Below are 13,368 nucleotides of genomic sequence, written 5' to 3' on the forward strand. Positions count from 1 at the left end.
GGGAACGTGGTGTGAGGGAAAGAGAGGTAGTAGCATGTTGAGTGGGGGCGGGAATTCGAGGGTCAAATTTGTAATCCTCAGGGTGCTGGGTGCAGAGTTGGGATGAATTCCCGAGTGGGCGAGTTGAGGGAGGCTGGGAAGAAGATTTATGTAGTCGTGTTGAGAAAAAAAAAGGGGGTGGGATCACGGGGAGAGAGTTGGGTTGGAGGAGGGGAGCGATTCAGGGTTGAAGCATGTGCACCATGGGATAAAGATGGGGGATTCTAAAAATGCAGTGAATGTCTAAGGACTCTTACTGATGGAGAACGTTCCATGATGGCCGACTCAATGATGTTGTATAGTCCTTTGCCTATATCCATAAGGTGAGTGGTTGATCTGGAGAGAAGATATACTGCAATGTAGTCCTATGTCTATCTCCAATGAGTGCAAAGGAAATCCATTAAATCCTAATTCTATGCTATTATAGGCTGGTGTGCAGTGTAGTCCTTTGTCAATCTCCAATGAGAGCAATGGAGATGAAATAAGTCCTATTTCTATGCTCTTTCGGGCTGGTGGGATTCTGGAGGATAGCCAGACTAGTCCTCTTTCAATGTCTCTTGAATTGTAAAGGGAAGGCTAGTCCTCTTTCAATTGAAACTGAAAATAGAGCCAATGAGGTAAAGGAAAGAAATAAAAGGGGGGATAGTTCTTTTTCGGTTGATATTAGTGTAGGTCATCAGCGAGGGTTTAGATTTCGGCCACGGCCATTTTGAGAGAGTAATAGACCAACAAAGTTGAGATAGAATAATGATATAAATAGTGTGGGCTAATAACGACAGTAAGAGCCAGCAAGGAGAAAGGTGGTAATACTTTGAGACAATGAGCTTGATGTGGTCGTCGTGTTTTTGGAGACCTGAACTCGTTATCCGATGTAGGAGGAGGGCTGTAGTTAAGGGGGTTGAGCAAACTGTAGAAATTCTTTGTATTCAGCCTTGTGAGTTTTTACCTACATTTATCCAGAGTATACAGCTGCAGCAGAACGGGGGGGTTGGGGGGCCAAGTCGATCAGTGAGGGCTAACTGGAAGAGCAGGGAACTTTGGAGACTCGGTGCAGTCAGCGCGTCTCGACGTGGCAACAACGGAACGGAGTTCGGGACTCGCACCAATATCCCGCTATAAGACAGACTGTAACTAGTCCCCAGTGTGCTCCGGGCTGGTGAGAACAGCCTGTCGCTACAGTGGCATCCCCGTAGGCTTGCGCAGTGCAGCCCTGAGTCATGTCCCGTGTGAATCAGGAACGGGCTCAATCCTTGGACCAGTGTTTCGGGAGGGTGGAGTAGGGTCCGCTCCGGTGTCACGGGTCCCCTATGACCTAGGAGCAGGCTCGACTGTCTGAGGCAGGACAGTCAGAACAGCGACTCTGGAGTTTCTCGTGTGCGGTGGGGGGCCAACAACACCTGCGGTCAACTCCGACGTTTCGTCCTCCACATTGGAGGGGAGGCTGGACCCGGGGTCGGCAACTAGAGTCTATGACCAGTCGATCTCCTCTCATTTGCCGAATAATGGAGCAGACCCCACATTAGACAAGGAAGTGATCCCTGCGCTCCCCCCAGACTGGCTGCAATAAATCAGAACCAGACCCCAGACACGTCTCTAGGCACTGTTGTGAAAATGTGCTTTTGTTACCTGCAGTTCCCGTCTGAACAGTGACGCTGGAGGGTCTCGTGTGCGGGCGGGAGGTGCGGGGGGCACGAGTGTAGTGTCCTGACTTCTTCGGTGCGGGGTCTGGGGAGTGGACCACCAGCTGCTAGCCGTTCCCTCTGAGGGTATGGTCGGGGGCCACCAGGGAAAGCCCACCGCATCCTTTCCGGGACGTAAATAGTTCACGCCGACAACAACTGCGGTCAACTCCCGACGTTTCGTCCTCCACCGAGGGGGGGAGGGGCGGCTGGACCCGGGGTCGGCAACAGAGTCTTTGACCAGCCACGCTCAGCTCGATGAACGGTCCAGCACTCCTCTCACAATCTCCGGTGGGTGCCGTCTCATGTCATGTCCGAGAGGGTGGCGGTGGGTAGAGATGCCTCCCGGTTGATATCTCGACTCTCCGATGGGCAACGATGCCTCCACAAAGTCTGCCTGATCGCCGGCCTCTCCGAGATCCAGAATCCGGTAGGAAAGGCGATGTACGAATATGCAGGTATCCCAAGGTAGAAGTAGAATTAATCCAGTTACTTGAAGAAAGTCGGTTCCACAAAATTTCACGCTAATCAGGGATATTTCCAGCAGGAGGATCCCAAGCGTTAGGAGCTCTTTCTCAGGACTCCGATACGTGGGCCATCTTGTAACATATTTCAATTTTTTTGCCGATGAAATTGGTCTTAGACCCTTTAATGAACAACGGGCAAAAATCGGCCATTTCATAACATCTTAAATCATTAGCATGTCTGGGAGCTCCTTCTTTAACCTTGTCAATGAAATTATAGAGCACTTTGCACCTTCCACATTTAGTTTGCTAGTCTCTTCCCTTTAGTGATTTCATTAGTTTCAGTATTAATGTCTGTATCCAAAGTAAGGCCAATACCTATTTTTAGGAAAATATATTTGTTTGATCAGTTGGAATAGTTTCACTGAGGTTTTTTGAAGTGAAGCTAGAGTCTGATCTAGTTCCAGAAACAAATCACTTAGTAGTACTAAGATAGTGAAAAGTGAACTCTAGCCTTTTCCGTTTGGCTGTGGATTGCCCATGATCCTTTCTAGTCACCTTGTCGGTTTATCTTAGCTTGAAGTAAATTTAGAGTTTTTCATGACCGTGGCAGACCCTCGCAAACCACAGCGAAAGCAAAAATCCCCTTATCTTCCCGATACCCGTTTAACAAAAATGCATTGGCAAATTCAATAGGTTTGCCTTATGTTTAAAAAAAAATGCAGGGCAGACATATTAAAGTTGTAACATTTGTTATCTCACTTCTTCGTAAACTGGTGCAATTTCCTAGGATGGTCACTCCAGCACATTACTACTTGAAAAAACTGTTTCAAAGGGATCAATTTGTGCGCTGATACTTTTTAGGTCGACCCTATAGCGGCAGCTCCCATGCGCTGCTCGCTTTGGGAGGCATGCAGTATTCAGTATGGTGTGGAAGCTCCGTTTAAGCTCCGCCCACTCTCCACCCATCTTTCATTGGCTTGTGTCTTTGTCCCTTCTAAATCCTGCCTTGCGATTGGTTTATAGGCTGTTAGTCCCTCCTTATAGGGGCCATGTTGTCATTTGTATCCTTCAATGGCTACTGGCCCCTTTACTTTGAGTGTTGCATGGTATGTGTTATTTACATTGTAAGCACTATTTCCGCCGCCGCGCCCGAAACCCCCAGGAGCCGGTCTTCTCCCATAGCCATGTTGGTGTGCTGTGTGCCGCCCCCTAGCTCTGTGGCCTGTGCTTGCAGCCAGAATCATTAAATCATTCAAACTGAGACCCCGAAGACCTACCAGCGGTTCAGGGTCTGCTATGTTTAATAAGCATTGGTAAACCAATAAGTTGGCTTTAGAGTAGTGACGTTTGCAAACTGCAGGTGTGCATTTGTTTGCATGCTTTAGCACATTAACACCAGAAGTAATGGTTTTGCCTGAACTCGCTTTAATAAGGAGAAGAAAACTATACGGGGTGAAAATTAATGTTTAAATGCATCTCTGCCTCTGAACATTGTACAGCCCTTTGAGAAACTGTAAGCAGAGATGACATCTTTACACAATAAACCTACATCATTCATAAAAGTGAATGCACATCTGCCCCCCCAGTATCGAGAACACTCATGAAATCTTGCAGTGTTGAAAAGTAACGTCATTTGTGTACAGTGGTACATGTTGAAAAGAAAAAACAGTAGCATTGTTCTGTTTGCTGTTTTACAGAATGATGAAGTACTGCATGCGTAATCCATCTTGTGCAAAGTTTATTTTTCAGCTGTATCATTACATTTTTCAGAACAAATTAACACATGCGCTTCATCCAATAAAAAAGTAAAAGGCAAGTGTTGTTCCCTATTATTCTGTGTACAATAGAGTTGTCCCATGCCAGGTGTATTTAATCCAATCGCCTCTTGTTTGGTTTTTGCATTCAGATTTTATCGTTATTGGTAAACTGAGCACGTTAACGGATTATTACATTGGTTCAAAGGCGCAGTACTTCTGCCCCCGAATGACCACATTTGTACATATTAAGCATGCAATCAGGTTTCAGTTTGCCAAACGTGGGCTTTATCTCCTCGTCTTAAAATGAGATGTTAAATGACGGATTGACACAGGTGAATGTAATCACCATCACACTCCAGCAGGGGCAGACAGGTTTATGTGTGCCTCAGTTCACAATGTTTTTTAATTTAGCTGGATGCAGACTGCTTTGTTTTCCAATGTTCACGCCTCTTCAATTTGCACACAGTCTTTTTTTAAGTCTTTATTTATGCTTAAACATTACATTGTGAACTCAAAACTAAACGTCTGTGACAGTTATATTCCAATCCCGCCAACATTTTAAAGTTGTTATAGTAACCCAGCCTTCCTGTACAGGCCCCCATTTTGATTGGCATATCATTTTTCCTCCAACTCCCTTGACTACTTTATATTCCATACCATATTCTTTTGTTGCGCAGTAGAAATACCTTGTAATCCCCCTGCGTCCATTCAGACCCTATTGCTCCAGTTCAGGAGCATCTTGAGGTGACTGGGGAACCTCCCCAGATGCTCCAGATACAGTCGTCTGGTCCCCTTCTTGCGTCCCCGCCTCCTCAAAGGTCTGTAGTATCTCTTCTCCAGAACCCTAAGTCTTCGGATACCCGCAGTTCAGTTGTACATAATGTCTTCTTGGTTATATATAAGGTAACAAATATGCTATGACACTTTTTTATTATATCTTTTCAGCATGCTGCACAGGAGTCACAATGATCTATAACATAGCTTAAAAACATTAGCAAAGCCAATAGCTCTAGCTAAACACTTATATGGTCCCAAAGGCGAGACCTGTTGACTTTGCCAATGCTTGTTCCTCCAAGACCTGCCCAGGCTGGATTAAATTATTTTATTGGGAACACCTGTTATCGCTTATACAATATCTTTTTTTGCGTTCATAGATTCCAAAAAATAAGGTTGCAGCTTACCAACTAGGTAGGTGTCATTTAGGGAATCAGCACTAAGTTGTCTGCCGATAGTAGGTCTTGTTCCCAGGAGGTTGCATTCAGTTGCTGATTGCCTCCTTTTCCAAACGGAGTATAAAGCAACTCTATTGTGGAGGGCTGCTTCTTTAATCTGTAGTGTTGAAATAGCAGTTCTTATTTGGTTAAACCAAGAATTACCAGGAACTTTGGAAAAAAATTAAAGTGGCCTTTTAAGGAATTCGCTGGGGCCTTCCTGAGTGGCAACGGCTGAGCTTTGTTTCAATTTGGCTGGGGAGCAGTGTGGTGAGCTGGATGAGGGGGCGGAAGACTGCTCCTAGCTCTCAGTGTTGTGGCACTAAAGTGTTGCCGGAGCATGGCATGCTGAAGGATAACACGCTGATTATAGGTGGGCAAGCCGTCCAGTGTAGAACAAAAGAAAGGCGCCGACAAGCTGGTAGTGATTGCTGTCAATGTAAAACAAGTAAACAGCAGTTATCTAGCAAAGAGGCTTGCTAACTAAAAAAAAAAAAAAAAAAAAAAATAGTTCTCTCGAAGTATAAATAACCAAAACAGCAGGAACACATGTAAGAGGGGCAGTCCTCATGGGAAGAGACAAAATTCCAAAAGAGGGGCTACTAAGTGTGTTCACTAATGAAAAGCCAGCATTTCTAAAGGACAGCAACAGGAACCAATGAAAAAGATTGGTGTTTTTTCAAGCCCATATCCCAGATACTGCATGTCTGGAATATAGCATAAGCCTGCCTAGACAAGACCTAATCATGTTGATGGCCCGGCCCAGAATCCTGATTAAAAAAATGGCAGGCTATCTTGCTCTAATAGCAAAGGCTTTAGCTGCTCCAACAGAACACTAGTGTAGGCTTTGGCTTCTATATCCAAAAGATTAATTTGAGGCCAGTGTCCGAGCCCCCTTTTTAGGTCGAGCCTGGGCAGCGCATGCGGTGCTCTGCGGCATGCTGTATTGGAGTATGCACTTAAAGCTCCGCCCATATTTGTCATTGGCTTGTGTCATTGCCCTTCGTAAATGCTGGGTTCTGATTCGTAAATAGGCTTGTTAGTCACTCGTTAGTGCCGCCTTGTCTTCATTTGTAACCTCCCACGAGGACTGGCCCTTTTACTTTATTCTTCCACCGTCTGCTTTATAAGTTGGTGAGCACTATTTTCTTTAATGCTCTTCGCCTATTCCACCCACAACATCGCAGCACCTGCCCATTTTTTATTTTAATAATAATGTATTTATTCAAATTTCAGCACAGTCCGCTTTAACTATAGCGGCCGCACTTATTTAATTATTTAATATGACGCTCATCTGCTTTTTCTTTAGCAGCTGTGCTTATTTAGTTATTTTTTTTCCCTGTGCGGGCCACTTCAGCGGCCGCACTACAGAACCTTTTGAAATCACATAATTTTTTTCTTCACTTTGGGTGAAAGTGCCATACGCGCTTTCATTTTAATGTTGGCCACACCACTTTGTTTAGACGCTGCTCACTGTAACCTGAATATGCGAGCATCATTAAAAAAGGGGTGTGCCCACCATTAAAGTGGTCTCTCGTTTGAGCTCTTGGCATTAACAATAACCATGCCTTTCATGTAAGTGTCCCTTTTTAAAAAACACATAAATAAACGGCTTTGTCATTTACGATGCCAATAGCTTAAATGCTCACAAATCATTGACAATGCTTGTTTTTATAGTCCTGTCTCAAAATCACCAGTGAAGGTATGTAGAACCATTTGAACGGACTTCCAACCTTTTTACCAAGAAATGTTTTAGACCCTTTCCTTTTATTTAAATTCATGTTTTTAGTCCATTACGTGCTAGCCTCTTGTCATGCTTGCAATCTTTCTGTATAGCATAGTTTCACCTTCAGTATGGATGTGCGGTAATGTAAAACAAGGCTTATGTTGGTTTGCTAGTGCTTCTGAATACAAAGGCTTCCCTCACAGTCCCCTAGGAAGTTAACTTCCTATCATGGGTTCCTCACAAAATTACAGACACCACTGGTAACCATATTTCTGGTGTGTGTGAATATCTATGGTTTCTAAGTTTGTTCTCAAGAGTCTCCTGAGAAATGGGCAGTTACTGCAGGGTTTGAAAATACCACACCCCATTCCCATGGTAATTCCCATTTTTTCTGGCCAGTCACACCCAATGCTTCAAACTGGTGGAACGATCAAGGTGGGGATTGCAAGGACTATGGTATTCTTGCTCTCATTATTGCAAAATACACTTGCAGCCTCCTTGCAGTATGTAACATTGGCATCCCTCTCCTCCTTGAGAACATGGACTAGTGACACCTTGTATTTTTTTTAACATAAGGACATATAATAGTCCAACCCTTAAAATAAAATCACTAAAGTTACTTATACACAGCATTATGCTGAATGTGATTGTACGTGTGCAGCGAGAGTGCAGTGGCCTGGTGTGCAAACCTGGGCAGTTGGTGGTTGCAGGATGTGAGGCTTGGCATTGTTGATTGCATGGTCTGCGCTTCACCTAGGCAGGGCTATTGAGGTAGTGACTGCTGCCACGACATCATTTATGTACGTGTTGTCAGAATACAAGGTAACAAGATAAAATTAATTGGTATCCTGACTTTAACATGGTTGGGAATGGGATCAATTTTGTGTTTGTACACAAAAGAAATTATAGTCCTTCCAGCAGCTCTTTTCACATGCGTGGATCCCCCCATACTACACCAACTTCATCTGAAGGAGCATGAACGACCCTGTTACTTAACACCACTCTTCCACACACTTCTATCTGGATCTACCCGTAATAACACCAGTTTCTCAAACTATTTACTCTCCATTACTTACAATAACCCACTTACAGCACCTATATAATACGTAAGGGAAAGGCAAAAGGTTGGTTTCCTATGTTTCAGCCCTAAAGATGACCACAAACGTATTAATACCATTCTTTTACATACTAGTCTTGTTGTTACACATTATTACTGCGTGTTTCACTTGTACACAGCTGGCTAATCTCATTTTTCTCTTCATCTTCACTTTTCCATGGCAGGTTGTACACACAGATGCGCATGGTCCAATTCCTGGTTGTGTGATGTCCTCTCTTTCAAACTATGCCATTCGAATGGCCCGTCTGGGCTCCAGGATTTTCGGAGAAGTTGCCCGCCCAACGGATACACGGTCCATGAAAGTAGTAAAACTGTTCAGCGAGCAGCCGCTGGCTAAAAGGAAGGAGGTCTATGACTGGTACCCACAGCACAATGTGTACTTTGCCCTAATGAGAAAGCTGCGCTTCTTTGGTCTCTACAGGTGATTTAAATATATTACACGTAAGGAAAGTGTGAGTTCGAGGGTGGGACAAGACGATGAATTCTTTATTTTCCACTTTTAAGAACTGGTTAAAGTCCATTTGAGAGCGATCTAGATGACCGTAAGGGTATGTGGCTGGAGGGCTCTGTCTGGCATATTGGATGTGCTGACTTGATCATGAGTGATGCAGTTCTTTGTACTGATTTAAATTCCTCTGCCTCTAGGGCCTAATGTGTAGCACACAGTTTTTAGACCAGTTATACAGAGGAAAGTGCAGAGGTACTACAGATAATGTCCTTGAGTGTTTCGTAATAGTAGCAATGATGTCAACAGGCAATCGGTTGTACATCTTGGCTTTGCCAGTGAATACCTTTCAGCTTTGCCAGTGTTTTCTTGCTGATCCTATTCACATCGGTAAAAAGAAAAAAATGGTTATTGTCAATGCTTAGTGTTTGCAAAAAAGAAAGTGTGTATATGTTTGCATGCTTCACCACCCAAATGCATGTGTCTCGATACGGCTGGCATTTTATGTTTTTTAATTTGTCAGTCTAAGATGGCTGAAGCCCATCTTGGAGCAATACTTTTTAAAATTAATTCAAAAAAGGAGCTCCCCAATACCAATTGGCAGTTGCTGAGCCCTTCTACAAAGTGGTGGATTGGGTGAGCAACAGAACGGCGGAAAATGTCATTAAACTACAATAGCAAGAATCAGTGGCCTGCTAGGAAGGGTGGAGGAGTAATGGGAAGGAAAGATGATTTAATTTACTTATTTTTTTTTAAACTATGGGGAAAGTAACACACGAGCTGGGAGAGTGGGAGAGCAGTACGGACAACGTGGGGTGGCGAAGGATGAAGCAGTAAATGGGAGATAGGTAGCTAGAGCAAGAAACCGCATGCATTCCCATGAAATGGTAAAATAATAAAAGTAGTTCCCTGTATATAAATAAGGAAAGGACACGAGAATACGCCAGATGAGCGAGACACAAAGACTAGGCCGGAAAGTCCTCAAATAAGAAGGTAATTAGATCAATAAGAAAGGCATCAATCCAGAGCTAGGGCAAGCCCCACTATGTATGTGTATGCATGTTTGTGTGCAGGCCTCGAAAAATCTGAGTGATAATGTGGTGGCGCTGAGTAATAATGTGGTGGCGCTGAGTGATAATGTGGTGGCGCTGAGTGATCATGTGGTGGCGCTGAGTGATAATGTGGTGATGCAGAGGGCAGAAAGGCACAAAAAACGAGTCAAAAACGAGTAACAGAGGGCAGAAAGGCACACGCGGAGATGTGAAAGAGGATCAAAAATAAAAGTAATGGTACAGAACTGGCCGTTCTTTTCGCAGAACGGCAGGTCATACCACTCAGAGGGATGGTGGGCACTGCACTGCTTGCACATAGATTGGGTCATCTCTGGCCTCGTCTACTGGGATAGGAAACTGTGGTATACACACTCTGAATGTCACTCCACTGAGGAGGAGCTGTAGGGCATCAGGTACTACATATTCAGAGGAAAATCATGGCTATGAAAATAAAGTCACTAGAACTCTGGCTTGAAAAACATGTCACACAAGTACAGCTTCAATCCAGAGATTGCAGGTACACAGAACAACAACTATAAACGAGCACTCTTATAACCAGGCACAACCTACATAGTAGTGTGCTTACCCGTCCTCTGAAAGTAGGTTGTGTATTGTCTGTCGTGTTTGAAGAACTATACTTACATAACAATACAAAAGCAGTTGTGGTTTGTAAATATGCAAGCACGTACTAAGGGTCTGACATACACAGTAGTAAAATAAATACTGCTGGGGCCAAATTGCATGGGTTAGATACACTAGGAAAGGCTGTCATGGAACAACTGGAGGTCCATGCAGGCATGGAGAGGCCGACAGTAAAAGAGAACACTGGAGGCCAGGCTTTGAACCCGGAAGCGTTGCAACTAGTAAGAGAGATGGGCAATGTAGGGCCCCGTTACAAGTGCCCTGGAGAAAAGCTGTAATTTATTATAACTAATAGATTCTTACGTTCTGAATATATCTGGTTTTACAATCTGCACCTATTCTGTGTTTCTGGGGGAATGACTGCAGCAAAATATCCAAGTCACCGTAAATATTGTAATATTTGCTCCCTTTTAAATTGCAAGAGGTTTAACTAGCTGAAATGTAGTGATGGGCGAGGAGTTTATTGCACCTGGTAATTACCAGGTGCGGTAAACTCGGCACAACTCAAAATTCTGACCCCCTCGCAATTATAGTCTTTTGTGTTATTTCCTCATGAAAGCACCTACCCCCGCCTCTCTCCACCCTACTTTAGCGTGCAGAGAAAGCTTGGAACGACATGGGTCCGGACTGGGTCAGCTCCATCAGCACGGTCACTTCCGGGTTGGAAAGATATTCGGAAAGGCTGTTTAAACCTGTAGCCGCTGAGCGTCTCTCTCTTTGTGACTGCGCTCTGAGTTACCATGTGTATCGTCTAGTTGTTGGCTTGGCCATGGGACTGCAATACAATATGCCACTGGGGAGGGGGCGGCTTTACGCCGCCATGAAGGTGCCCTTCGGATTCTCTCTCTGCTGCCCCCTTGGCAAGACAGACAAAGACACACCGTGAAAACGTTGCTGCAAACAGCCGGCCGATGGAGATGGAGGGTCTGGTAGTCCCGCAAACAGTAAATGGGGCTCTTGTTACCAGTGCTGCGGATTGGAATCAACCCGCCCACCGCTTACTGGGTAGTGCTTTCTATCAGCAACGTGCTCAATAGCCAGCACATTGCCCATTGCCTTTCCTGCACATGCTAATTCCAATTGTACATTTTTTTGTAAAAGAAGCGAGTGAGTCTGGCGCGAATTTCAGAGCACAAGCATGTGTCGGAGGGGGGGGGGGGTGTAGGGGGCGGGGGGGCGATGAATGGCGCCCTGTGTTCCGTTCACAAACTCTGCAGGTATGCTAGAGAAAAGCTGTGAATGTGTCCTTGCAGCTTCATTGCAAACCATTTCAGAGGACACAACCACTGAGCTATAGGATTGTCACGCTGCCGCTGCTGTTTTAGAACCTTTGCTGTGTAATAATAATTTTAGAGACACTCTGCTCGTTTTTTTAAAAATTGTTCGTAATTGTAGTACTGACTGTATGGTGGTGCTATATAGTATTACCTGATGCTGTGATAATCTACAATTGTGCCCCACGCTTCCCCTTTGCTTGTACTGCATAGAAATTAATAAGACCCTAGAGGACTCACCAATTTGGGTTTACTCGGAGCCGCCTCACTCCCGACCGCCATTTTGGGTGTGGGCTTCAGAAGCGCTCCAGGGGATAACGCTCTAGTGTTTGCAATCAACTTTTCTGGCAAACACTATTTAGGGGAGCAGTCAGCCTCGCGCGGACAAACAAATAGGATTGTCACGCTGCCGCTGCTGTTTTAGAACCTTTGCTGTGTAATAATAATTTTAGAGACACTCTGCTCGTTTTTTTAAAAATTGTTCGTAATTGTAGTACTGACTGTATGGTGGTGCTATATAGTATTACCTGATGCTGTGATAATCTACAATTGTGCCCCACGCTCCCCCTTTGCTTGTACTGCATAGAAATTAATAAGACCCTAGAGGACTCACCAATTTGGGTTTACTCGGAGCCGCCTCACTCCCGACCGCCATTTTGGGTGTGGGCTTCAGAAGCGCTCCAGGGGATAACGCTCTAGTGTTTGCAATCAACTTTTCTGGCAAACACTATTTAGGGGAGCAGTCAGCCTCGCGCGGACAAACAAATAGGATTGTCACGCTGCCGCTGCTGTTTTAGAACCTTTGCTGTGTAATAATAATTTTAGAGACACTCTGCTCGTTTTTTTAAAAATTGTTCGTAATTGTAGTACTGACTGTATGGTGGTGCTATATAGTATTACCTGATGCTGTGATAATCTACAATTGTGCCCCACGCTCCCCCTTTGCTTGTACTGCATAGAAATTAATAAGACCCTAGAGGACTCACCAATTTGGGTTTACTCGGAGCCGCCTCACTCCCGACCGCCATTTTGGGTGTGGGCTTCAGAAGCGCTCCAGGGGATAACGCTCTAGTGTTTGCAATCAACTTTCTGCCATACACTATTTAAAGACCAGCATGCCAACGCGCAGCGCTCGCGCGCAGCGACGCGCCGGAGGAGCGCCAGAGGAAAGCCCGTCTGTGCCCGTCCGTGCCCCGGACGGGCTCAGGGCCAGGACCGCTGCCGACTGTAGGTATTCTAGGGATGAGCTATTAACCATAGGTAAGAGTGTTGGGAGCTTACCTCAAAGCACTTTACCACAGCGCGCTGTATTGCTGGACTGTGGATTGATCAATAGCAGATGCTTAGTGAAACATCACCTTGAAGTGTCTGAGTTGCTAAATGATATGGACCTAGATGCCCTATTCATCACGGAGACATGGACTACTGTGGACACCACCGTTGAGTTGGGACTGTCATGCCCTGAAGGGTACAAGCTATTTCATAAACCTAGGCCACTGGGAAGAGGAGGAGGGCTTGGAGTGATCTATAAAGATAAGTGGGACTTTTCCCCTCTACAGATTGATGGGGTGGCGGGGATAGAACTATTGGGGTTCTCCCTGCAAGAACCAAAAGGTAGGATCCTGACCGGATTGATATGTTACAGACCACCTGGGGCGGAAACACAATACCAGGCGCTGTTCGACACCATTGCTGCCCTTGCCCTGTCCCACTCCAGAATGTTGATCCTGGGAGATTTTAACCTATGGGACAACGGGTCCCTAGGGAGCCACCTGAGGGATCTGAAGGACAACTGCGGAAACTGGGGTCTGGATCAGTTGGTACAGAAACCAACCCATTCAGGGGGACATATCCTAGATTTGGTCTTCGCCAACCAGACTGAGACTAGGATGGTTGATATCCTACCTCAGCACTGGACCGACCACTCCCTAATCCACTTCCAGATCTCCTTATCTATCG

At 45.1% G+C, this 13,368-nt stretch overlaps 1 protein-coding gene across 1 annotated transcript in view; it reads left to right on the plus strand.

Annotated features, from left to right (window-relative positions):
• Window positions 1-13,368, plus strand: part of MRPS33 (mitochondrial ribosomal protein S33) — a 48,481-nt gene that overhangs the window by 28,882 nt on the left and 6,231 nt on the right. Inside the window, exon 2 of the mRNA XM_086953039.1 lies at window positions 8,161-8,417. Coding sequence (XP_086809165.1) covers window positions 8,203-8,417 — 215 coding nt within the window. The 5' untranslated portion in view covers window positions 8,161-8,202. The remainder of the gene's footprint in view (window positions 1-8,160; window positions 8,418-13,368) is intronic.

This window comes from Lissotriton vulgaris, chromosome 1_2 (genome assembly GCF_964263255.1).
Source record: "Lissotriton vulgaris chromosome 1_2, aLisVul1.2, whole genome shotgun sequence".
Lineage (NCBI taxonomy): Eukaryota > Metazoa > Chordata > Amphibia > Caudata > Salamandridae > Lissotriton > Lissotriton vulgaris.